The 26,653-nt window shown below is 39.3% G+C and overlaps 2 protein-coding genes across 2 annotated transcripts; one reads left to right on the forward strand and one right to left on the reverse strand.

The window, feature by feature from the left end:
• Window positions 1-4,704: 4,704 nt before the first annotated feature.
• On the reverse strand, window positions 4,705-6,738 carry PATE3 (prostate and testis expressed 3; the record flags this gene model as incomplete). Its single annotated transcript, XM_080816377.1, has 3 exons — window positions 4,705-4,829; window positions 5,343-5,462; window positions 6,732-6,738. 3 exons carry the CDS (start codon window positions 6,736-6,738, stop codon window positions 4,705-4,707), a joined length of 252 nt encoding a protein of 83 aa, XP_080672503.1.
• Window positions 6,739-6,807: 69 nt separating this feature from the next.
• On the forward strand, window positions 6,808-26,390 carry PATE2 (prostate and testis expressed 2; the record flags this gene model as incomplete). Its single annotated transcript, XM_080816378.1, has 3 exons — window positions 6,808-6,910; window positions 25,806-25,934; window positions 26,254-26,390. The coding sequence occupies 3 exons, from the start codon at window positions 6,808-6,810 to the stop codon at window positions 26,388-26,390; spliced, it is 369 nt and encodes a 122-aa protein (XP_080672504.1).
• Between the last annotated feature and the right edge of the window lie 263 nt (window positions 26,391-26,653).

Raw genomic sequence — 26,653 nt, forward strand, 5'->3', positions numbered from 1 at the left:
CTCCTTTGTTAGTATAATACATTTAGGTGCTCCACTGTTAGGATTGTATGTATTTACAATTATTATATCTTCTTGATGAACTGACTCCTTTATCATTATGTATTGACCTTCTTTGACTTTTATTACTGTTTTTGGCTTAAAGTCTGTTTTGTATAATCTATGTATAGCTACCCTGCTTTCCTTTGGTTTCCACTTCTATGGAATATCTTTTTCCATACCTTTGCTTTGAACCTATGTGTGTCCTTAAAACTGAAATGAGTCTAGGGGCGTCTGGGTGGCTCAGTGGGTTAAAGCCTCTGCCTTGGCCTTGGGTCATGATCCTCACTCGGGCTCTCTGTTCAGCAGGGAGCCTGCTTCCACCCTGCCTCCTGCCTCTCTGCCTACTTGTGATCTCTGTCAAATAAATAAATAAAATCTTCAGAAAAAAACAAACTGCAATGAGTCTCTTATAGACAGCATATAATTGGGTCTTGTTTTATCCATTCACCTAGTCTGTGTCTTTTGACTGGGGAATTCAATTCATTTACATTTAGGGTTGTTATTGATATGTAAAGACTTACTGATGCTACTATTACTAGTATTATTAATAGTAAAACAATTACTATTCATTGTTTTCTGGTTGTTTTGTGTTTATATTATTTCTTTTTCCCTCTGTCTTTGCCTATATTTGTAAATTGGTAATTTTCCTTGGTTGTTTGCTCTGTCTCCCCTTTCTTTAGTTTTTGTGTTTCTTTTTTTTTTTTTCAGCATAACAGTATTCATTGTTTTGTGGTTAAAATACCATCCTATTAGAGTTTCCTAAGTGTGATTGTGTATCAACCTATAGCAGCGTGTTGTGTGTTTTTGTATGTTTTCATGCCATTGATGCCATTAGCCAAAGATGCCATTAGCATCTTTTCATTTCCACTTGAATAACTTCTTTCAACATCTCTTACAAGGCAGGTCTAGTGGTGATAAAGTCCCTCAGCTTTTTGTAAGAATTATTTTTATGTTCTGGATACAAGTTCTATGGAAGATGTATATCTTCTCTAAGTCTTTATCTTGCCTTTTTATCCTCTTAGAGATGCATTTTGATGAACAAGCATCAATTTTATTTTTATTTTTTAAAGATTTTGTGTATTTATTTGACACAGACACAGCAAGAGAGGGAACACAACCAGGGGGAGTGGGAATGGGAGAAGCAAGCTTCCTGCTGAGCAGGGAGCCCAATGTAGGGCTCAATCCCAGGGTCCTGGGATCGTGACCTCAGCAGACGGCAGATGCTTAACGGCTGAGCCTCCCAGACACCCCGGACATCATTAATTTTAATGTGGTCTAATTTATCATTTTTAAAAAATGGTTTTGCATTTTAGGTTATGTTTAGTAAGTAACCTTTGCCTCTTCCAAAGTTATATATGCATACTATGCTTTCTTCTAGTTTTACTGTGTAAATTTCATATTCAATTTATAATCCAGTTTGAATTTGTTCTTTGTGCATGTTATAAGATAAAGGTAATGAACAGAAAAAATTAACTGTGTAGAGGACCCAGAATTAGTATTAGTGCTAATAGAAATGCAATGTACTATGAAAGGAGCATCTCAAATTAGTTGGAAAAAAAATGAACTTTTACTTTTTTATTTTTTAAAGATTTTATTTATTTATTTATTTGACAGAGAGATTGAGAGCACAAGTAGGCAGAGGGGCAGGCAGCGGGAGAAGGAGAAGCAGGCTCTCCACTGGGCAGGGAGCCTGATGTGGGGCTCAATCCCAGGACTCTGGGATCATGACCTGAGCCAAAGGCAACTGCTTAACTGACTGAGCCACTCAGGTTCCCCCAAAATATGAACTTTTAAATAAACATTGTTGAGTTAATTGAATAGCTATATGGAAATACATTAAATTAGATCAATTTCTTACAAGGATAAATTCCAAATGGAGAATTTGAGTGTTAATTTAAATGTAAGTATTAGGAGGAAACATGCATGAATTATGTTCTAACTGGGGCATATAAAACAGCTGAATTCCATTAATTATCAGGAATGTGCAAGATATCCTTTACAACCACTAGAATAGCTAAAATCTAAATGACTGATAATAATTGGTGATGGGAGGTATGTGGAACTCTCATATAGTGCTGGTAGAACTATATATTTGTATCACCACTTTCACAAGCTATTTGGCAATTTCTTTCAAAATTATGTATATGCCTATATGGCTACCCTATGACTTATAAATTTTACTTTATTTACATACTCAAGAGAAATGAGTGTATGTCCACCAAAATTCTTATCACAAGGATGTCTGTAGTACCTTTATTTACAATAGTCCAAACCTCGAAACAACTTCATGTCCATCAACATAAGAATTGATTTAATAAATTATTATGTATGCATACAAATTATTATGTATGTATACAGTTATTATGTATGTATACATATACAGCATATATGTATACATACATGTATGTATATATGTATGCAAATTATTATGTATTTATATGTACTATATATGTATGTATATGTATGTATACATAATACAAATATTATGTATGTATACAAAAAAAGAAGAAACTCTTGATGTAAACAAAAACATGCATTAATCTTAAAAAATATCTGGTGAGTGATAGAAACCTGTGTATGCTTTCATTTGTCCAAGTTCATAAATTCAAGAACAGGTAAAATTATACTATGGTGGTAGAAGGACAGTAACTTTGAGAGTGGGTGGTTACCTGAAGAAACTTACTGGGTTAATGGAAATGTCCTGTGTTTTGTCTGGGATGGTGGTTATATAGGTTTATATAGTTCTCAAATCACAGCAAACTGTATACTTAGCATATGTTTATTTTATTATATATGAATTATACTTCAATTAAGAAGATAAAGTAATTAGGGGTCCTGGGTGGCTTATTTGGTTAAGCATCCAACTCTTGATTTCAGCTCGGGTCATGATCTTAGAGTTGTGAGATGGAGTCCCACATTGGACTCTGTGCTTGGTGTGGAGCCTGCTTAAGATTCTCTCTCCCTCTGCCCCTCCCCCCTCTCTAAAAAAAAGAAGATAAAGTAATTATATTTCAACTCATAATGAATTTGGATCTACTTAATAATAATCAGTGGAGGCTAAAACTGTCAGATAAAACATTGAAGGGGAACTTTATATTGTATAAAATAAATCTGAGAACAAAAATATCTATGTGATCAATCTTGACATCATTAAAACTAGGAAAACCTATGCCTTCAGATATTTCCAATAGAATTGGGTCAGATTACCCCTTCTAAACTTACACTTCTATTTTATTATGGTAGTATTGATTATGAATTTTGAAATAAGATTAGCTAATGAATTTTGGAAGAATCTCATAAAAAATAATCGTCGGTGGGGCACCTGTGGCTCAGTCATTAAGCGTCTCATTCGACTCAGGTCATGTTCCCAGAGTCCTGGGATCAAACCACATGTTAGGCTCCCTGCTCAGCGGGGAACCTGCTTCCCCCTCTCCCTCTGCCACTTCTCCTGCTTGTGCTCACTTGTTCTCTCTCTCTCTCTCTTTCTCTCTCTGTCAAATAAATTTTAAAAAATCTTTAAAGGTATTTGAATACTGAAGGGTCCCATAAAAAGAAATGTCTTTTGCATAATACCTTCAAGGAAAACACATGGTATAGTGAACATTCTTTGTTTGGCAGGGAGTAGAAATTACCTTTCCTAGTACACTGAAGAAAATAGGTACGCAGCCAGAAAAAGCATAAAAGCATCATAAGTCCTGTAAACTAAACAGATGCACAAGGAAAATTTCATCAACCTTACTGGCCATTCAGTTAAACACAGTAAATTTTCACTGGCCAGTTACAGGCAGTAGAAATGAGTGAGACACAAAATCTGTTCTTGCTGTGATCTGTAACATACTAGGGCAAATAAGACAAACAGAGAAATGATTCATTGAGAGAGTCACAAAAAGTATTCATAAAGTGACTTGAGTATTCAGAGAGGGAGAATTTGTACAGTGATTGTGTGGGTAACTGGGGAAGTGATAGTGGAAGTGAATAGCAAAAGAGGAAAGGAATGGGGAAAGATTAGGAGAGGAAGGAGAAGAAGGGAGAGTTGTGATGTATCTTGAGTGTAGATCTTGACAGACCTACAAGTGGCCATGTGTGAGCTGTGACTATCACAGAGGCAGGAATTTCCTTATTTTCTGATTTGTGCTAACATTGTATATGGATGCACTCTGCAAAGGCCAAGAAAATCATAACTGAGTTTGAAGTGAACACTGTCCACTTGGGAAAATAATGTGTCCATAGAGGAAAATCTCAACTGTCCGCCATCCATTTTGCTGCTGTTTCTGCTTAATTATAGTAAGCAACAAATGGGAATTTTAGATCCAAATATTTGTGAACTTTCAGCTGAAGTGTTTCTAGTCTGCCTCAACTAATTTAAGCTAATCATAAGGTTTGGGAACAGTCATGTTTTAAGTTTTGCTGTACGGAGACTCTCAGGACAGACTTCTTGGAGTATGGTAATGCCATTCCCTGTCATGGGAGAAATCTGTTGTTTTGGATCATTATCCTCTGACTAAGGTAGAAACCAAGCTAGAAGCATCAGGAAAGATGACACTGAAGGGAAGAGAGCTGCAGTACATCGAGGATGGATAAGGCAGGAAAGCAAGGGCGCATGGAGCATGAAAGGGGAGAAACATTGACATCATTCTAAAGTGAGACCTCTGGAGGGCCAATATTTTAGATTTTGAGGTTACAAAAATTTTGCTTGCAACACTTATGAACGTAAGTCCGATTGTTGAAATCAAAGGTCAAGTCTCTGCAGAATTTCTGACACACCATATATGATAACTGCAGAATGTTATCTGTAATAAGGAAGAACATAGAAAATAATGCAGTGATCTAAGTTCTGTAAAGACAGGTCAAACCTGGCACTAGTCCTGTCTGAAAATTTAATTAGGCATCAGGGTAGGTTAAGGGATGGCTTCACAGCTTCTACATACCAGAAGAACAGAGGCAGGGAGACATAGACATCACTGGCCCCCTTCATGGTTGTTTGCCTGAGGTCCCTAACAACCAACGATTCTCTGTAGCTGCTTCATTCCTATTCCTGGTAGAAGATTAGCAACTAGTGCTTTAGTACCTTCAGAGTTCAGATCTGTTTGGTTAGTTTTACTGGGAACATAGAACCCCCCTCTTCTTCCTCCTATCTCATCTTCCCCCATCCACTTCTGTCTGCGTGCACAGGGACCTGAGCTCAGGGGCATTCTGCTCTTCGGTCCCTCTCCTGGATTAGCCTGAGTTGAGATATGAAATTGCTGACTCTCCTAAGAATGTCCAAGAATCTCACAGTACCTCCCCTGACCCCTCTAACTTACCCTGGAAGATCTTTAAAGTCATGCATGACTCATACTTCTCAGCAACACAGAAACCAAAGCCTCTTCTACAGCGATCTGTCCGTGCGCGAAGGTGGCACGTCATGCACTTCAGTGGTGTCGCTGCTGGAGAGTGGACAGCTGCTGTGAGTGAGACCAGGGGAACTTGGGAAGGACCTGGAATTATCTAGACCGGATTGTGGGAGCTGGGGGTGGGGCGCAGGGGGTGGATGAAGAGCTGGTGGTGGGGAAAAGAGCATGTAGTAAAGATGTATGTATGTAGTAAACTTCATTTCCAAGAGAAATGCCATTGTGAGAAGAAAAGGATTCTTCTGGTCCCTATTTCAGCCCTTTTAACCGGGGTAACTTAGAGCAATGATTTTGCCTCCGTGGCATTCCCCCCCACCCCAGCTTTGAAATGGTTCTATTAATGATGGCATAGTCTACCTGACAGCACTGTAGGCAGGCAGGAGTATAATAATGAGGGTGACTGCTTTAAAATATTTTACCCAAATTAAGGAGGGCACAGATTGCATGGAGCCCTGGGTGTTATACACAAACAATGAATCTTAGAACACTACATCAAAAACTAATGATGACTAACATAACACAATAAAAATAAAGAAATAAAATATAAAATAAAATATTTTACCCAAGCTAGTGTTGCTAACATTTGCTGCTTAGATATTGTTAGGGAATATACTCTGTAATCTTCAAACTGAATCTGTGTAAAGTCCTCATGAATTATGACTAGTTAGTGACATGGTATGGTGGGGTGAGCTAATTGAAATACAGGTTAATAAAAGAAACAAGCAAAAAGCCCAAATGTGAAAGGAAGGTAGCCTTTATTGAGCATCTCATTCGGGCCATGTTCTCTCACTTTGTATCTGATTTAATCATGACAAAAGCTTTGTAAGTATTTCCCCATTTCTCAGATAAGCAGTCAAAGGTACAGAGAATTTAAGACAGCAGCCGAAGCATTTTTTAAAAAATTCTGATTCTAGAGCATCCAGTATTTCCTTTCCTATAATCATTTGTTTTCATATAAAGTCCCTGATAAGAATATCAAAAGCCACTGGCACTAAAACTACAGAATTATCCATTATACACCGACCAGCTCTGTCAGCAAATGGGATACAGATTTATGAATGAAAGGATATCCTCAGGAAAATCTTGCTAGGATTTTGAATTATGGGGAGTGGTAGAGACAGAATGGAGAAAGGGGCAGCCACAGAGGCTGGTGAGGAAGGGGTTCACAGAGCTCCTGATGAGGAAGGACAGAATGTTGAGAAGGTCAGAAAAGATGGCCTGTAAGACAGAAGGAGCATTCTTTAGAATGGCTTTTCCTCCCTCATAAATGCGTTCAAAGTTCAGCCCTCCATGGGTACCTACAGTACATGGAGATTTTCCAGGGCCTCCCTATAACCTGTCTCTGGAGTCCACTTCTCAGGTCTGTGACTCACCTACAATGAAGCAGAAAAGGAAGAAAACCATCAAGAAGTGTTTGTCCATCCTGAGCCAGAAGTCCCTTGCACAGGAAGAAGCCGGGAACTGCAAGGATGGCTCTTCAGGCTAGAGGGACAAAACCTGCACGATAGGGCAAGGATTATTCATGCCTAAAGGCAACCAATCACCCAAGGCTTCCTCTGGAAGCTCAAGTTTATTTTCTCTGTACCCTATAGCAAGTATAATGATAATTAGTCAATGTGGGGGTTTACAGCAAGCTAACTTTTTTTTCTGGCTTATAAGTTGACTTTTTTTTTTTTTTAAGATTTTATTTATTTGACACAAAGAGAGAGAGAGAGAGATCACAAGTAGGTAGAGAGAGAGAGGGAAGCAGGCTCTCTGCTGAGCAGACAGCCCGATGCGGGGCTCGATCCCAGGACCCTGAGATCATGACCTGATCCGAAGACAGAGGCTTAACCCACTGAGCCACCCAGGCGCCCCCAAGTTAACTTTTTTTTTAAATAAAATCTTTCTCCTAGTAATTATTGTTATAGTTATGATGTTATCATTCTTACCCTAATTTTACAGAGGAGAAAACAGGCTTGGTGAGGTCTAACATCTTACCCATGATTACATAGTGAGTGGAGGCCACACTTGACACCACCTTGATTCAATACCTCTTGGAGATTTTTCTTTTAAGATTTTATTTATTTATTTGAAAGAGAGAGAGAGACCACAGAGGGAAAGGAAGAGGGAGAAGAAGACTTACTGCTGAGCGGGGAGACTGATGTGGGGCTCGATCCCAGGAACCTAGGATCATGACGCTTGAGCCCAAGGCAGATGCTTAACCGACTAAGCCCCCCAGGCACCCTGCCTCTTGGACATTTATTCATACATTCAGCAAACATTTACTGGGAACTGTTGTGTGCCAGGCACAGTCCCATGTGTGAAAGTAGAACAATGTATAAGTCAGGAAAGTTCATGTAGCTCCTTACCCTTTGAGGGAGAAACAGCAGAGTGAAAGAGATTAAAAAGATATATAATCTATGATCGAGCTGGGCCTTCAACCTAGAACTTCTGATTCTCAGCCTAGGACCCCTTCACCTTAGCAGAAATCTGTTCTTCACACCCAGAGACTGTTTATTCTGTAGGGCTATGAAGTCTCCCTTAGGATTATCACACAACACGATCTTTATCACGTTGTGAACCAGCTGGTTTTTCTATGATTTAGTTACGACTCTATAAAAGTTAACTCAGGGGCGCCTGGGTGGCTCAGTGGGTTAAAGCCTCTGCCTTTAGCTCAGGTCATGATCTCAGGGTCCTGGGATCAAGCGGGGAGCCTGCTCCCCCCCCCCCCTGCCTGCCTCTCTGCCTACGTTTGATCTCTGTCTGTCCAATAAATAAATAAAATCTTAAAAAAAAAAAAAAGAGTTAACTCAGTAAAGGTTCACCACAGGCAAAGCGGCGGGAAACCATTGCCAGTCTTGGCATTCTAGGGTTCCTAAACCTGCCTGTGAGCTAATAGCACCTTGGCTAGAAATATTAGGAATCTTCCATACAGAGCTAATTTAATGGCATGTTCTTTCTTGTAGGAACAATATGTTCATTAAAACATACTAAGGGGCACCTGGGTGGCTCAGTCATTAAGCATCTGCCTTCGGCTCAGGTCATGATCCCAGGGTCCTGGGATCAAGCCCTGCATTGGGCTCCCTGCTCGGCAGAAAGCCTGCTTCTCCATCTCCCTCTCCCATTGCTTCTGTTGACTCTCCTGCTGTGTCTCTCTCTGTCAAATAAATAAATAAAATCTTTAAAAAAAATGAAGTCTGACATTTTTAGACATCAGGTGAAGACTGGATGACATAGGTCTTAGTACAAATGGCACAGAATTTACAGTGTCCTTTTTCTATGACCACTCAATATGATGGAGCCCATCTTTGCCTAAGAAGAGGGCCAAAAGCCTTAGACAGGGAACTGGTTCCATAGAGAGCATCTTAGAAACCGGATGGTATTTTTCAGGACTTTCCAAAGGCTTATCAAGAGGGCAAAACCCTGAGCCTTTGGTGCTTGGGTTTACAAGGCTATCAGAGCATTTTATTTGCCACCCATTTTCTCTGCTTTATCTATTTAAAGAGAATGACTCTAAAATCATAGCCAAGGAAGCAAAGTACATTCTAGGTAAAGCTGCAGTTGGTTTTCAGGGTCTACTCTTCTTCCTTGGTAGATGCTTTCTGAAAGGCCCCCTGAGTTTTGAATCTCTTTTCTACTAGATTCTTTCCAGTTAGGATTGTGGAATTTTGCAATTCTGCCCAAACACTGGGATCCTCTGACTTTCTCCTCATCTTCTCCCAGTACCTCATCCATCAGATTTTCTCTTGAAAACAATTTCTTTCTTCATTTAGGATGACATAGGAAAGAATAACTATTAGAACCCACCAGGAGCAGTGTGGTACAATGGAAAGAGGATTTCCCTAGGAGTCTGGAGACCTTTGGTGGATTACTGTGTAATTCATGGCATCTTTAGCAAGCCATTTATCTGTGATGTTAGACTTCAACCATTCTTATGGTCCCTTACAACTTCAACATTCTAAGGTTGCATAATGTGAATCATGAGGACGGGTACTAAGTTCTGTTCTCCTGACCTAGCAGTTTTCTTGGCACATGATGGTGTGCTGAACCACGATGGCTCAACGAAGGAGGGAATGAATGAAGGATAAACCTCACATGATACCACTCTCCACTCTCCCACTGATACAGAGTCCCAAATTAAGGCACTCCATGACAAGACAGCCACCTGCTCAGCATAGATGCCATTTGCCCTGCTCTGAGGAGGAGAAAGCAGAACATTGTGTCCTCATATTCATGGTCTCTCTTGCCTTCAGGGTGGGTAAGAGATCTTGATGATACCACAGATGAGCAAACTCTTAACTTGTGCTTCTAAATTCTGCCCTTTGTTTTGGGACATGGACCTTGGCACAGAGTCAGAAGCTGGCTACTTTGTTCCCAAGCAGTGGCTTTCCAGAATGTGTATGGAGACTAGAGTGTGAGATAATGATTGTTTCAAAAATCTGGTGGAGAGGAGCCAGATCGCAGGTCCCAGGGAAATCACCCTCATAAATCCAATTGCTAGTGGGAAAAGAGGTAAAGGAAAGAAGAACAAAACCAACATTTATCGAGTGTTTGCTATGTGCTATACACAAGGCTAGCCACTTCTACTTAGATCACTTCACGGAGCCCTCACAACACCCTGGTGGTGCAGGGTCTGTCAAGAAGCCCAGATGAGGTTCCAGTATAGATCAGTGTCACTAAAATTCTGACTTCATTCACAATATTGCTGATAATCTAATGCTTTAGATGAAAAGTCCCAGTGCCTAATGAAAAGTTTCAAAAAACCCTTTCAGAACAGTATATGGACTGAACTTATACATGTGAGTAGCAGATTTTTGTTAGCACCTTACCTTCATTCCTGAACAAAATTTATTAATATGGGGTCTAGTGTCCTCTTAGTTTCACAGGTTCTATGAACCTTGATAGAAAATTTTAATATTTTTCTATTAACCTCTTGTCAGGGAGCAAGAATTTCTGTCCCTTTCAAGGTCCATTTGGCCAGACTAAGAATCAAATTCACATGAAACATATTAATAGGAGAAAAATCGAATTTAATAGCATACATATGGGGAATCCACTCAAACATGGAAGTTCCAAAGACAGGCAGGCAAAATGAGGTATATATGTCCACCCAAACTAAGGAGGAGGGGGTAGGCATCTGTGACTTCAGAGGAAAGGAATGCAATTTACTGAAACATAAAAAATAAAGAGTAAATTTTTGTGAACAGAAGTTTGCTGGGCTACTCAGAAACAGTGGGATATAGAGGGCTAGGTTCCTCCCCATCTACCATACCTAGTTCTTATCATACTGTAATTTTATCTACAGTGATAGCTCTCTTCCTGGAGCAGCTCCTGCATCTAAGTTCTTTTAGGCAGTTGAGGGGTAGGTAAAGAACTTTTCCTGAATCTGCTGGCTTGTAATTACTTGCTTTTCTAAATTTAGATTTTATTTATTTATTTGAGAGAGAGCAGAATTGGGGGGAGGAGCAGAAGGAGAGGGAGAAGCAGACTCCCCACCGAGCAGGGAGCCTGAGACGGGGCTCGATCCCAGAACCCTGAGATCATAACCTGAGCCAAAGGCAGAAGTTAACTGAGCCACCCAGGAGCCACTGATGGATTGCTTTTTGACTAAAAATAATCTTCATGCCAAAGTAGCCCATCTTGGGGTGGCCTGCTCTTGGCTCCTAGAGTCTAAAGGAGATTTATCATTTCTTTCCATATTTAATATTGGCAACAAACTGCAAAATGTTAGCAGTACCCAAGGCTATTACTAATAGACGTGAAAGAACAGCAATTAGATGTTTTCATTTGCATCTTTGAACTTACTGGAACACAAAGGCCACAGTGTTTTTTGTGTGTGTACGTGTGTGTGTGTGTGTGTGTGTGTGTAAATATTCTCATGAATGCAAGTGTGAAGCCAGATAAAATGAAAGTGCGTCTCACTTCTGTCTGTCCAGAAAATTAGGAATTTCTCATAATAAGAAAGCTCAGTTTGAAAAACTTAGCATGGTGGCGTCTGGGTGGCTCAGTGGGTTAAAGCTCTGCCTTCGGCTCAGGTCATGATCCCAGGGTCCTGGGATCAAGCCCCACATCGGGCTCTCTGCTCAGCAGGGAGCCTGCTTCCCTCCTCTCTCTCTGCCTGCCTCTCTGCCTACTTGTGATCTCTCTGTCAAATAAATAAATAAATATTTTTTAAAAAGAAAAGAAAAAGTTAGCATGTTTCTGGGGCACATGGGTGGCTCAGTGGGTTGGACATCTGCCTTTGGCTGGGGTCATTATCTCAAGGTCCTGGGTTCAAACCCTGCATTAGGCTCCCTGCCCAGTGGAGAGTCTGCTTCTCCCTCTCCCTCTGCCCCGCCCCCTCTTGCCTACTCTCTCTTTCCCCAATGAGTAAATTAAAAAATCTTAAAAAAAAAAAAAAAAAAGAATTGGCACATTTCTGAATGGAGCTGTGCCATTTTACAAAACCATTTTCTTGGGGCTTCCATACATTTCCTTACCAGCTTGTTGGATGAAAAGAAGCTCCACTTATATTGGATAAACTTTAGTGAACCATGTTGGCACTGATTTGTGGACTGCAACAAAGGGAAAAAAATCCGTACTACATTTTCCTTCTCAAATAGGATACTTGATATTTCTTTAAAAATTTGAAACAGTCATTGAGGAATTGGGACATTTGCCATACTCCTTCATTTTACAATGGATGAAACTAAAGGAACCTTTTTCAATGTTGCCAGTTTCCCTTCAGCATGCTCTGTGCATGCTGAAGCTGTCAAAGAATTCTTACATCATGAGTCCCTTTTGGCAATTGCAAAAATCAGTGACTTTTTGGCAATGGTAAAAAGGTGGTTTTATCATGCAGGACTTTTTTTTTTTTTTAAGATTTTATTTATTTATTTATTTATTTGACAGAGAGAGATCACAAGTAGGCAGAGAGGCAGGCAGAGAAAGAGGGGGAAGCAGGCTCCCTGCTGAGCAGAGAGCCCGATGCAGGACTCAATCCCAGGACCCCGAGATCATGACCTGAGCCGAAGGCAGAGGCTTAACCCACTGAGCCACCCAGGCGCCCTATCATGCAGAACTTTGAAACAAAAGCTTCTCTTCCCTTTTCACAGATGGAACTCCTACAATGCTTGGTGACCATTTGGTTTTCCTACTTCTTTGAGAAATGAATCTCCTCACATCCTAGCCACTCGATTTTAGGACAGACATGCACAATAGACAACAGACTATTCAAACAACTCTGAAAGAAATTCTGCCGTCAGCCAAAAGTCATCAACTTTATCCAAAGTAAGTTTCTAAATCATCACATTTAAAAAATACTTTTGTGGAGGGGCGTTTGGGTGGCTCAGTGGGTTAGGCCTCTGCCTTTGGCTCAGGTCATGATCTCAGGGTCCTGGGATCGAGCCCAGCATCGGGCTGTCTGTCTGTCTGTCTGCCAAATAAACAAATAAAATCTTTTAAAATAAAAAATATTTTTTTGGAAAATAGGAAAATCTTCTCTATCACACAGAAGTTCTCTGGCAAACTTTAGTACCGATTTTGATAAAGAAGTTTTATTTATTTGTTTATTTTTTCAAGAAAAAGCAAACCTACCCTGGAACATTTTGAAAAAGAGGACTTTATTCATGGCGTGGCTCATTCCAAAGATACTTAACCATCTGAATGTGATATATGTTTGCATGTAAGGCCCTGAACTTATTGCTAAGGAGCTACTGAAAAAAATCAAAGCTTTCTTGGCTAAACTGCCGGTATAAATGAAGAAGGTAGAGGCCAATATCCTTGCAAATGTATGTTTTCCCCTCAACTTTATTCAGATATAATTAACATTAGCTTTGGGTAACTTTAAGGTCTATATTATGTTGATTTGATACACTTAGATATTGCAATAGGATACAACCCAATGGTGGCAGTTAGCTAACTAGTATGGCGGCCTTAGCTAATGACTCTATTGTGTCACACAATCATCAACATCGATGATGTCACACATCATCGCCATCTCTTTTTAGTGGTGAGGACATTTAAACATCTACTCTCTTAGCCACTTTCAAGTAATGTAATCACAATGCTGTGCATTACATTCCTAGAACTTGCTCATCTTCTAAGTGTAAGTTTGCACTCTTTGACCAACATCTCCCCTTTTTTCCCCTTGCAAATGTTCAAGTGCTGTGGGAAAAACTCTGCCAGAATGGAATTGAAATACAAAATTCTCTGTCAATTTACTTGAAAGGAGAAATCCGTGATCATCTGGAAATACCCCAGAAATCTTTTGAAAGTCATTTCTATCTTCATGACACTAATGTTGAGTCCAGGAATCACACTATTTCATATTTAAATTTTTTTTTTAATTTTATGTTGTGTAGACTCTATACCCTATGTGGGACTCGAACTCACAATCCCACGATCAAGAGTCGCATGCTCCACCATTTGAGCCAGCCAGGTGCCCCCACGATGTTTTATGCTTTCTATATTTCTGGTATAAATCATATCTAAAATGTCACAGAAGTGCTGAAGATGGATTCGTCTGAGGACAAAACATTTTCCCCTACTGTAGTTCAATTTTTTAAAAAAAATATTTTTATTTTACTCAGCATAATCTCTTCCAGTCCCATCCATGTTGCTACAAAAGTTGGGTATTCATCCTTTCTGATGGAGGCATAATACTCCATAGTGTATATGAACCACATCTTCCTTATCCATTCGTCTATTGAAGGGCATCTTGGTTCTTTCCACAGTTTGGCGACCGTGGCCATTGCTGCTATAAACATTGGGGTACAGATGGCCCTTCTTTTCACTACATCTGTATCTTTGGGGTAAATACCCATCATGGACGGGACTGGAAGAGATTATGCTGAGTGAAATAAGTCAAGCAGAGTTATCATATGGTTTCACTTATTTGTGGAGCATAACAAATAACATGGAGGACAAGGGGAGATGGAGAGGAGAAGGGAGTTGAGGGAAATTGGAAGGGGAGGTGAACCATGAGAGACTATGGACTCTGAAAAACAACCTGAGGGTTTTGAAGGGGCGGGGGGGTGGGAGGTTCGGGGGAACCAGGTGCTGGGTATTAGGGAGGGCACGGATTGCATGGAGTACTGGGTGTGGTGCAAAAACAATGAATACTGTTACGCTGAAAAGAAATTTAAAAAAATATTTTTAATTTGTAACATATCTGGAGTATAAAATGTCCATGTGTCCCTCGATGATTTTAAAATACATTATGTTTTATTTTAAAATATTTTTCTTCATAATAGCTTTATTATGGTATCATTGATATCCAAAAAACTGCTCTTATTTAAAGTCTGCAATTTGATAATATTTGGCATGTTCATGCCTGTGAAACCATCACCCAGATCAAGTCAGTGAACATACTCATCAGGTCTAGAGATTTCCATGTGACCCTTCATAATTTCTTTTGTAATGCCTCTCTCCCATCTCCGTCTCTCCTCCTAGCATCTGCAGGCAACCACTAAGCTGCTTTCTGGTACTTTTGGATCAGTTTGCATGTCCTAGAATTTTATAAAATGAGATCATACAGCAAGTAATTTTTTTTGGTATGGCTTCTTTCAGTCAGCATATTGTTTGTGCGATTTATCCACATTACTGAGTCAATGGTTTATCTCTTTATATTGCCTGGACATACTTATTCTATGGACATACCACGATTTGTTTATCCATTTGTTGATGGACATTTGAATTGAATTCATTTAGTTCAAAATATTTTAAATTTCTCTTGAGACTTCTTCTTTGACCCATAAGGAAGTTTGAAGTATGTTATTTAATCTCCGAGTGTTTGAGGATTGTTTTTTCTAGCTATCTTTCTGTTACTGATTTCTAGTTTAATTCCATTGAGTTCTGAGAGCATACACTGTAGTATTCTGTCTGCTGGATAAGATATTCTATAAATGTCAATTAGATCGAAGTGTGGATTGGTGCTATTCACTAAGCTATGTCCTGAATTTCTGCCTACTGGATTGCCCATTAATGATAAAGGGGTGCTGAAATCTACAACGATAACGGCAGATTCATCTATTTCCCCTTGCAGTTCTATCAGTTTTTGCGGTGTGATGCTCTGTGGCAAGGCACATGCACATTAAGGATTGTTATGTCTTCCTGGAAAATTGACCCATTTAAAAGTCTATAATGCCCCCTTTATCTTTGTGATGATCACAGTGGTCACCATGGGAGCCGAGGTCTGGGATACCCTTTGTACCGCCACCTTCTGTTGTGCTTTGAGCATCTCCAAGGCTGGGGGAACGCCTTGTGGGCGGCAGGGAAGAAGGGCTGGGAATTGTGGCCCATGGAGCAGCTGTCTCTTATTACTATCTCTTAAAATCCTGCATGGTGCTCTCTTATCTTCCTGAATATGTGGTTTGGTGTTTCTCATTAATTTTGGAAAATCCTCAGTCATTACTCGCAATATTTCTGCCATTCCTTTATCTCTTTCTTTTCTTCCAGTATTCCCACTATGTATGTTATACCCTTTCTATTTGCCTCACAGTCTGGATTATTCTGTTCTATCTTTTTCATTTTTTTTCTCTTTTTGCATTTCAGTTTTGGAAGTTACTCTTGGCATATCTTCCAGTCTCACTGATTATTCCTTGGCTGTGTAGTGTTTCAGTAATTACAACAACAAAACAAAAGCCAGGTAGGCCTACATGAATGTGTGCTAAGGTCATAGTATTACTGGTGAAGTGGGAAAGGTGATAATTGGCAGTTTTCTGTAATAAGTTAAAGATGTACGCGGTAATATCAAGGTAACAATTTAGAGAAGAGTTTAAATAAAAAGTAGAGCTAATAAATAAGTACAATGAAATAATAAATATTTTTGAGAAATCCAAAAGAAGTCCGGGAAAAAATTTTAGAAGAATCTAAAACAGTTCAAATAGGAAAAAAAATAGGTGCTAAGTAAAATCTTCTATATACACCAGTAACTGAATTAAATACAAAGAGATTAGATATTCTAATTAATAGTCCAAGATTGTCAGATGGTATTTTCAAAAACCCAACCCTGTGCTACTTATGAGCTCTATCAAAAACAAGAAGAGTGAGGAGGGTTGAAAGTAAAAGATTAAAAAAAGTCATACCATGAAAACCCTGACTCAGAAAAAGAAACCTGGCATAGTTACACAAATATCCAAAAAATTTACTTTCAGGTGAGAAACCTTACTGGAGATGAAAAGAGACTTTTCATAATGAGAAGGAAGTTAACCTACCAGGAAGATATCATAATTCAAAGTATTTGTACACCTAACAACATGGCATCAGAATGTAGAAAACCGAAGAATGGCAGGAATAATAAGGGAGTTAGATATTATTTCTCATCTCACTATGAGGTATCTCATTAGGGGAGATTTTATTACACGTTCCTCACTAGCCAATAGAACAATCATATAAAAATCAGTAAGGATATAGGTTATCTGGGTGGTAAAACTTGAAGCAGTTGACATATACAGAATAGTGCATCTAACAAAGGCAGAATACATATTCTTTTTGAGTGCACGTTGAATATTTACCAAAATTGGATGATAAACCAAGATGTAAAAATTCAGAAAAGATTGAAATAATTCAGGATGTGTTCTTTGATCAATGTGGAATTAAGAAATGCACCAATTATAAAAATAAAACTAGAAAATTTCCCCACTGTTTGGAACAAAAGGAACCTTTAAATTACTGGTGGATTAAAGAAGAAATTATAATGGAAACTAGAAATAATTTGAAGTGAGTGCTCATGAACGTGTTGCATTCATACTGTGGGAAGCAGCTAAAACAGGACTAAAAGGAAGGTTTATAGTCTTAAAATGGATATAGTAGTAAAGAAATAATGCAGAACACTAACGATCTAACTATTTACCTCAAGGAGCTAGACAAAGGAGAGCATATCAAACCTGGCAAAAATGTAAGAAAAGAAAGAGAACAGCGCAGGTAGATATTCAAAAGACAAAATCAACAAATTCTAAGTGTGTTTCCTTGAAAATCGCATTCTTAATGAATAAAAATGGAGAGAAAACAAAACGTAAGGATATCAGGAATAGAGGTGGGCAAAATGGGTGAAGGGAAGTGGGAGGTGCATTCTTCCAGTCACAGAATGAATATAAGTCACGGGATCTAGTGCACAGGGCAGGCTGGTCAATGGTATGGTAATAGCGCTGTATGTTGACAGGTGGTCGCTGCTACACCCGTGGTGAACATGGCTTTATGTATCAACCCGTCAAATCACTACCCTGTGCACCAGAAACTAATGCAACATTTGCATGTCAGCTCTACTTCAACAAAAATAAATGAATAATCAATTTAAAAGCAAGATTTATAAAAAGGCAAATGCAAAAAACTAAAAAAAGAATAACGGAATAAAGAAGGTATATATCACTACCTTTCCAGCAGACATTGGAAAGAAAATAAAGAGGATAGTATAACAATCTTTCTATAACAAGTTTGACAATTTCACAAAACACATTTTTTAAAACAATTGTGAAAACTGTCAGAAGAAGAAATATTACTGATGAAATTGGATGCATAGTTATAACTCTTTTGCTAAGGAAATCATAGTCCCCAATGTCTTTACCAGTGACTCCTCTCAAACATCAAGGAAAAAAACCTAACAGTGTTATGGGTCCAAGGTAACCTTGACATGATAAGAATGTCAGAAAATTTTTTGAGACTGATCTCTCAAACCCTGATGCAAAATTCCAAAACAAACATTACCAAACTTAATTCAACAATATGCAAAAAGGATAATCTACTTCAACCAGGTAGAGTTACTTCAGGAATACAAGAGTTGTTTAACATTAGAGGAAGGAATCAATTTAATTGTCCACATTTGTGGAAGAAGAAAAACAAAACCATGATGATAAAATTGAATATCAATTTATAATAAAATTATCATCAGATAACAGTAGAAGAGAACTTTTTAAATTAGATAAAGAGTATCTATAAAAATCCTCTTAATGGTGAATTATTAAATTGGTAGTCTTTCCAGCAAACTGTGCTGGAACAACTGGATATCCGTACGGCAAAAGATGTAACTTTTCCTTTACACTGTACAGAAATTAAACTAAATATAACTTCAGATGGATCTTAGATTGATGTACAAATTAAGATGATAAATCTACCAAAAGAAAACATTGGAGAAAATATTCGCAACATGCAGGTAGGCTAAGATTTCTATAACAGAACCTGGAAGCACAAATTACAGAAGAAAAAAATTACAAATTTAACTTCATCAAAATGTAAGTCTTCTGATTCTTAAAAATTACTACGAAGAAATACAACCATTAGATGATTGTTGAAAAGTGGAGAGCATATGCAAAATTCTGAAACTATTTTAGTAACCGTAATCGATGGTGGTAGTATTAACATTGTTATGTTTAGACTGTTGTATGTGTAATGTGGGATAAAGCAAATAATTAATTATGGAATATTCTAACTCTATTTGATTATAATTATATTCTATTTTGTATATGCCAATATTACAATTCATATAGGTATAATTTTATGCTATGCATGTTATATATAATTCTAATTTTATTCTGTGTCCTTGAGCACCAGAATTTACAGTGTGAAACAAAAGAGATATAAAATAAAAGAAGTTAAGTATTTGAATTGGAAATATCAGTTGGTACTCACAAGGCATTTGACTTCTATTTATTCCCAGAAAATTTTTAGGAATAAGGGAATAATAATTTTTAGGAATAATGGAATAATAAAGGAATAAAGACCAATTCAGAAGTAAGAAGATTCTGGTCCTGAAATAGCCTCTCTGACTACAGAAGTATGGAATTTCTTGAATTTCAAGTCTGGGGCAAGCAACGTACAAGATAACTGGGACATCTTTTCATTCCACATAACAGGATAATTATCAAACAGCACAAGGGTCAAACAGAGACAACTTCAAATGGATTCCGTAAAGATGTGATCATTTAAGCTTTAGTAATGATAAGAAATATAGTATATTGAGATTGATAAAATGTATTTGGATTCATGAGTTCAAAATGATATTAGAAAAAATTGGTTACTTTTGGAGAGTAATCAGAAGCCATATGAATGGAACCACTGGATAACCAAATAGTAGATGAGGAAAGCGTGTCTATGAAATTATTCCTGCTAACAACTAAAAATGAGTTGGGAGGTTAAATATCACCATTTTGGAATGCAGACTGGTGCAGCTACTGTAAAAAACGGTATGGAGAGTCCTCAGAATGTTGACAATAGAACTATCATATGATCCAGCAATTGCGCTACTAGGTATTTACCCAAAGGATACAAAAATACTCATTGAAGGGATACAGGCACTCCAGTGTGTATGGCTGCATTGTCTACAATAACCATATTATGGAAAGAGCCCAAATGTCATCAACATATGAAGAGATACAAAGATGTGGTATCGATAATCAAAAGAAATATCATTCACCCATAAAAAGAATGAAATCTTGCCATTTGCAATGATATGGATGGAGCTAGGGAGTATTATGCTAAGCAAAATAAGTCAGAAAAAGACAAATACCATATGATTTCACTCATATGTGGAATTTGAGAAGCAAAACAAGTGAACATGTTTGGGGTGTGGGGAGGGGGGAAGAGAGGGAAACCAAGAAAGAGACTCTTAACTGTAGAGAACAAACTGATGGTTACCAGAGGGGAGGGCACTTGTCATGAGCACCGGGTGATGTATGGAAGTGTTGAATCACTGAATTCTACCCCTGAGACTGATATAATACTGTATGTTAACCGACTAGAATTTAAATAAAAACTTGAAAAAAAATAAATATCACCATTTTGAAAACCTGATGAATTATGGATCTAAATAATAAGCATAAATGGCCACTAACATAGAGAGAAGCCCAGACATATTCTGTCCCTTGATTAAACAACAACACGTCACCTACTGTCTTCCCAAAGAGATGGAATCTGAGTTTGATCAAGCCTGTGGATCCGGTTTTGAACTTTTGGAAATACGCAGACACAAGAATGTCTTTAACTGAACCATGAGTTTGCATTAGTGGATCCCCAGAACGTCATCTTATACCCGAAAGCTTGTACCCTTGGACCAACCTCCCTATTTCTCCCACCCTGAGCCCCAGGTAACCACCATTCTATTTTCTATTTATATGAGTTTGACTTCCTTTTTTCAGATTTCACACGTAAATGAGATCAGTATAAGTTGTTTTCAGTCTTGCAATTATCAGATTGTAAAGAACTATGTGTATTCAGCTTTTCACAGATGATCAAGACTAATTCCACAAAGGGACTTGGGTAAGATCGCTAGATCTGTATAATTTTGATAGCTGCTATGTCATTTTCCTCCTCACTGATGTGTTCACTTATAGCAGTGTATGAGTGTAACACCCAGTTTAGGGGTGTTACCAGATTCCGATGTTTGCCAGTCTGTAATGTCAAAATAATATCTGAGTCTAGTTTCAGTTCACCTTTCTCAAATGATGAGTAAGGCTCAGCACATTTTATATGCTGAATAACCATTTGTATTCCTTTTTCTGTGAACTAATGTTAGCATTAACCATCTACCTTCCTTCTTGAATTGTTAATATTTTTCTAGTCAATTTTCAGGATGTTGTTGTATAATAGGAAGAGCTAGCCCTCAGTCTGAGTTATGAGTTGCAAATATTTTGTAGCTGATTGCTTATTTGTGATTTGGGCTTTGCTTATGAGTTAGTGGTTAATTCCCCACCCCACCCCCAGCTTCAGAAAGTTTTTTAATGTAGCCAAACATGAAATTTTTTCATGATTGTATATTTTGAGCCATGTGTTGAAAGGCATCCCCCCCCCCGCAAGACTATAAAAACTCCTCTCCTGTTATCTTTGACACATTAGTGTTTATTTCTTTATACCATCTGGGTGGTCCATTGAAACTGGTTGTCATTTATTTCCTTTGTAAGTCTGCATAAGTAGCACAACACTTCACTCTGAAATGTAAAAATACTTGCCACCTACAAATACCTTGAGATCCTAGCTGGAACTTAGAAAGGGCCTCATTTTGGGGCACCTGGGTGGCTCAGTCATTAAGTGTCTCCCTTCAGCTCAGGTCATGATCTAAGGGTCCTGGGATCAAGCCTCGCGTCGGGCTCCCTGCTCAGCAGGAAGCCTGCTTCTCCCTCTCCTACTACCCCTGTTTATGTTTCCTCTCTTGCTTTGTCTGTCTCTGTCAAATAAATAGATAAAATCTTAAAATTAAAAAAAAAAAGAAAGAAAGAGCCTTGTTTTCATCTCCTTACTATAGTTTTAAAAAATCAGTCTGATTAACCTGGTTGTTCTGTGAGAATGGCCTGAAGGATGCAAGAGTGGATGTTCCACAAATATTTTGGGGGTGTTTCCTACATTCCAAGCCTCCAGATGCTGGGGTACAGTGGTAAATCAAAGTCCTTGCTTTGTTATAGTCAAGGAATCAAACAAGTGACCAAAGAGGTGTGAAAGGTCAGGTAGTGAGAATCGTTATTAAAAAGTAAAGCAAGAAAAAGGATGGAGAGGGATGTTGACATTTTCTAAAGATATATTAGGACTAAGGGGGCCCTGGGTGGCTTGGTTGGTTAAGCATCTGCCTTTGGATCAGGTTATGATCTCAGGGTCCTGGGATCAAGCCCCATGCGGCCAGTGGGCTCCCTGCTCAGTGGGGAGACTGCTTCTCCCTTTCCCTCTACTTCTCCCCTGGCTTGTGCACATGCACGCTCACTCGCTCTATCTCTCTCTCTAAAGTAAATAAATAAAATCTAAAAACAAAAAAAAAAAAGATGTACCAGGACTGAGGCAGTGACATTTGAGTGAGCAAGGGGAATGTGGTAGGAAATAAGAGGGAGAGTGGGCTTTGCTCAGAATGGGGAAGACTTTGCAGGCCGTGGGAGGAGCTTTGGATTTTCTTCAAAGTGTGATGAAAAGTCACTGGAGGGTTTTGAGCAGGTGTGCAGCATCTAGGGCCTGTAAAAGCGCTGTATGACTCCCTTATAGAGAATTGACTATAATTGGGCAAGAATAGAAGGAGACAGGCAGAGAAAAGAAAATTGCCTTGGACCAGGCAAGAGATGAAGACAGATTGGATTAGAGTAGTGGCAGTGGGACAGAAAAAAATAAACCCATGTGAGAAGTTAGTAGGTAGAATGGATAAGACTTCCTATTAGATTCTCTTTGAGGCTGAGGCACAGGGATCTATAAGGAATTTTCCCCAGGTTTATTGAACCCCTAAACACTGAAGTAGGAGCAGATTTAGTGAACCAGAAGGATTATGATTTCATTTTGAGGCAGCCTGAAATTATGGTACTTGTGAGCCTTCCGAAGTGGAAGGAGATTTGTAGACGGGAGTCTGGAAGTCAGAATAGGGGTCTGAGACAGAGTTGTAAAACTGCATGTCATCAGCCTACGGAGCATACCCTAAGCTGTAAGAACGGACCCAATTCTCACCCAGTCTCAGTGAGTCAGAACTCAGCTTGTTCTAGCTGCTCACTTATGCAAGGCAAATTAGAGCTAGTTCTGAATCTGACTTTCTATCTTCAAGGTCCATTCTAGAAGAGATGGTTACTAACTTCTCATCTTTTTGAATACCCAAAGCCAAATATCCATCTTATTGAAAGTTAACCCTTGACTGGATGCTCCTGGTACCCCCCCTCACAGCCAGGCTCTTGCCCCTCGAATGCCATAACCACAGCTAGCCACTACCCTATGCCTTGCCTAACCAGGTGTCCTTCTTGTATATGACTCCTGATGATGGCAGTTTCTGACGCCTACCCTAGCGAAAGGGCCCATGGAACTGTAAGCACTGCACAGGCAGTTAGTGCTTGATAGTTTCCAGGGCCTTAACAAATATGAGCTGCTTTTTTTTTTTTTTTCGCAAACTTTAATATAATCCTAATACTAATCCTATGAGAGACAACAGTTAGTCTCAACATCAGGAACTCACCCAAAGTCACAAAGTTGGCAAACAGCAGAGTCAGGATTCGAGCCCATTATGTGTCACAAACTTAAGTTTGGGATTGAGGGAAGCGTCCTTTCCAGAATTCAGTATTGGTGCAGAGGAGCGCATACTTTCATAGGTTTCCCAACTCTGGGAAAAGGGCTCTTTTCACTGACATCTTGAATTTACACTGTAGTGAGCAAGAAATTTCATCCTACAAATGAGGAGTCTCAGCAGCAAGACCAGTGCAGTGTCCCCTTGAGCCCTTCTCTTCACCGATATGCCATCCTGTCCACCAAGCTGTGTCTCTGTGCCTGAGTCTCTGGCTCACTTGTGTCTCTGTAGCCACATGACCCACTCTCCTCACAGTGTGGCAGCTGTTTGACATCTCTGTACTCTTGACATATCTGTTCCTTTGGGTGCCTGTCCCTACTCACTTTTTCCACCTAACACATTGCTAGCCCTCAAAGTCCTGCTCAACCCCCGTTCTTCTTGGAAAGCTTCCCTGGTCAGGCAGTGACATTTGAATGTCCCTCACCTAGATGTACCTAGCCAACTGTGCTTGGTGTCCTTTTGATGTCTTCAACTAGACTTTAGCTTCTGTGAGGCCACTGAGTCGTGTCCTGGCTGCTTGGCATCTTCTCTTCCTGGGATACTGGCATTTGGTATATCCCTAGAAATTATTTATGAGAATATCAGTCAGCTAGTTGGTAACACCTGAGGGCAAACCTGACAAATTTCACCTTTCCTCACCCTTTTCCTGAAGTTTCCCTTTCCTCCACCATGAAAGGGATACTCCAGTGCTCCCACCTCCACATCCAGACTACACCTGGAGTCTGAGTTCGTTCCTGGTGTCTCAGTCTCCATTGGACAGAGACAAATCTGAAATTGTTCTGAGGAGAGTGACCAGGTTAGTGAAGAGAGATAAAAAGAACTAGATTTCCAAATCCTGTCTTGAAATACCTGAAAGGTTAAAATGTAGGAGAGAAATTTGATTCTACTTGCAAAGCACAAAGCTTAGAAATTATATACATGTATATTATATATTAGAGTATGGTACATATTATTTCTATATTATAATATAGATTATTATATTATATGTAATAATATGTAAAGTAACATAAATACAATAATATAACATATTATATGTTATATATAACATATAACAATAATATATGTTGTATATCATAATATATTCTATATAATTCTATATTATATTATAAATTATATAAATTGTACCATTGATCTTATCATTCAGAGGAATTTTTAAATAGATGCCTTGTGGGGACAGGGTGGCCGCATGGGTGGCTCAGTTGGTTAAGCATATGCCTTCGGCTCAGGTCATGATCTTGGTGTCCTCAAACCCAGACCTCATCAGGCTCTCTGCTCAGTGGGGAATCTGTTTCTCCCTCTCCCTCCACTCCTCCCCCTTGCTCGTGCCCTCTCTCAATAAATGAACAAGTAATCTTAAAAAAAAAATAGATCCCTTTGGGGTAGTGAGACTTAAGTTGGTGGCTTAGTTCTGGGAACATTGAGTTACTGTCTGTCCCTGAAATTTTATGATTACGTGATTTGGATGAATAGCCCAAGGACAGATCACTGGTGGAGATCAACCAGTGCTTTCCACAGGAAATTGTACATGACAAAAGTTCCAGGATGTTTGTTGTGTTTCTGCTGGGCATAGTCTTTCTGGTTTGCTCAAGTAAGGGTAAGTCCTGGAGGTAGAGGGAGAGCTGTTGTTGATTAAGAGATGGGCTGGGGAAGGGGAAGTTTCCACAGTTGGCTCTTTGGGCTTTGGCAGATGTGTATGAGATTATGACAAAGAAGGCTTTTCTTTTTTTTCCCCCAGGTGAATTTCAGGAACATCTGAGAGGTACAACTATGACTAGTCTACAATCCTTTGTAAACAGGTCGTTTGTGACATGTTGAAGAGAAAAACCTCTCAAACTTCAGAGAGGGCTGTAATCCATTCTTACTCAACAATCTTAGGAGTTTTATCTCGTCTCAGACTAATTTAGTCCATTTTTTGGAGTAAGGAAGCTGAAATCTCTTTGCTTCATTTCCCTTATGACTGTATGAGATCATCAGGTTAAATAATGGGCCCATAGAGCCCGGGTGGCTCAGTGCCAGGGTGGCTCTGCCTTCAGCTCAGGTCATGATCCCAGGGTCCCAGGATCGAGCCCTGCATTGGGCTCTCTGCTCAGCGGGGAGCCTGCTTCCCCCCCCCCCACCTGCCTCTCTGCCTACTTGTGATCTCTTTCTGTCAAATAAATAAATAAAACCTTAAAAAAAAAATAAAGGGCCCATAGATAAATTTCCTAGGAACTCTGATCTTTTGAGATCATATACAACAGTTGATTCATGTCTGTATAAGTTATTGTTCACAATATTATCACAGGAATCAATGGCCAAAGAAAGATTCGGAACCACCAGGCAATAGTAAGTTCCTATAGAGAAACCCACAGGCCTGGAGAATCTTCAGACTCCATCCTTTAAAGAGCTCTTTCTGTGTCTGGCAGAGATTACCAACACATGCTATAAATGTGGAAAATACCATCTTGGGTTGTGCTATGACACCATGAAGACCTGCACCCTAAAGGACCAACAGTCCTGTGCTGTTGAGAACCTTTACTTCCTTACAAGAAAAGGTAACGTGGGGTAGAGAGTGGCTGAGAAATAACCACCTGTGCATGGTGGAGTGGGTGGCTGAAGACGGGGCGGTCCTGTAGAGGGGATGGCAAAAATGCATTATTCCCCAAGACAATACTGAGTAAAGGAAAGGTTGATGTTTCTTATCAGTTGGGGAAATACAGTCCATTCTCTGGTCAGTCATGAGTAAACTCAGCCTTGTAGTTCATTTGGGCTTAGCAAAGGGCTCTTGAAGCTCTGAGGAGAGGTTATTCCTCGGAACATGATAGGAGGAAGTGGAGTCATTACAGTTGTGTTCTCTCTCTTTCATGTCCTCAGGGCGGAGTATGTACTATTATTCTAAACTGTCATGTATGACCAACTGTGAGGACATCAACTTCCTGAGTTTTGAAAGAAGGACAGAGCTCATCTGTTGCAAACATAGTAACTATTGCAACCTCCCTGCGGGGGTCTAGCTCAGCAGCTCTCCTGGACTGGCTCATTCTTCAACTCGCCATTCCCTTTATCTCTCCCCCTAAACCTGTACTTGGATCTCCTCTTCCAGCCAAGGGTAGAGAGTGAGAAAGCCAGCTGGTGAAAGTCGTAAGGACAGAGAGTAGAGAGTAGTGAGTCTCATTAATGATGGAGGACTAGACCAGACTGACCTTTTGCAAATCCCTGTTGCTCACATCTGACAGTTTTTATTTCCTTATGATGGAAATAGAGTTGCCGCAAATAG

This window comes from Martes martes, assembly GCF_963455335.1.
Source record: "Martes martes genome assembly, chromosome: 10".
In the NCBI taxonomy this organism is placed as follows: Eukaryota; Metazoa; Chordata; class Mammalia; order Carnivora; family Mustelidae; genus Martes; species Martes martes.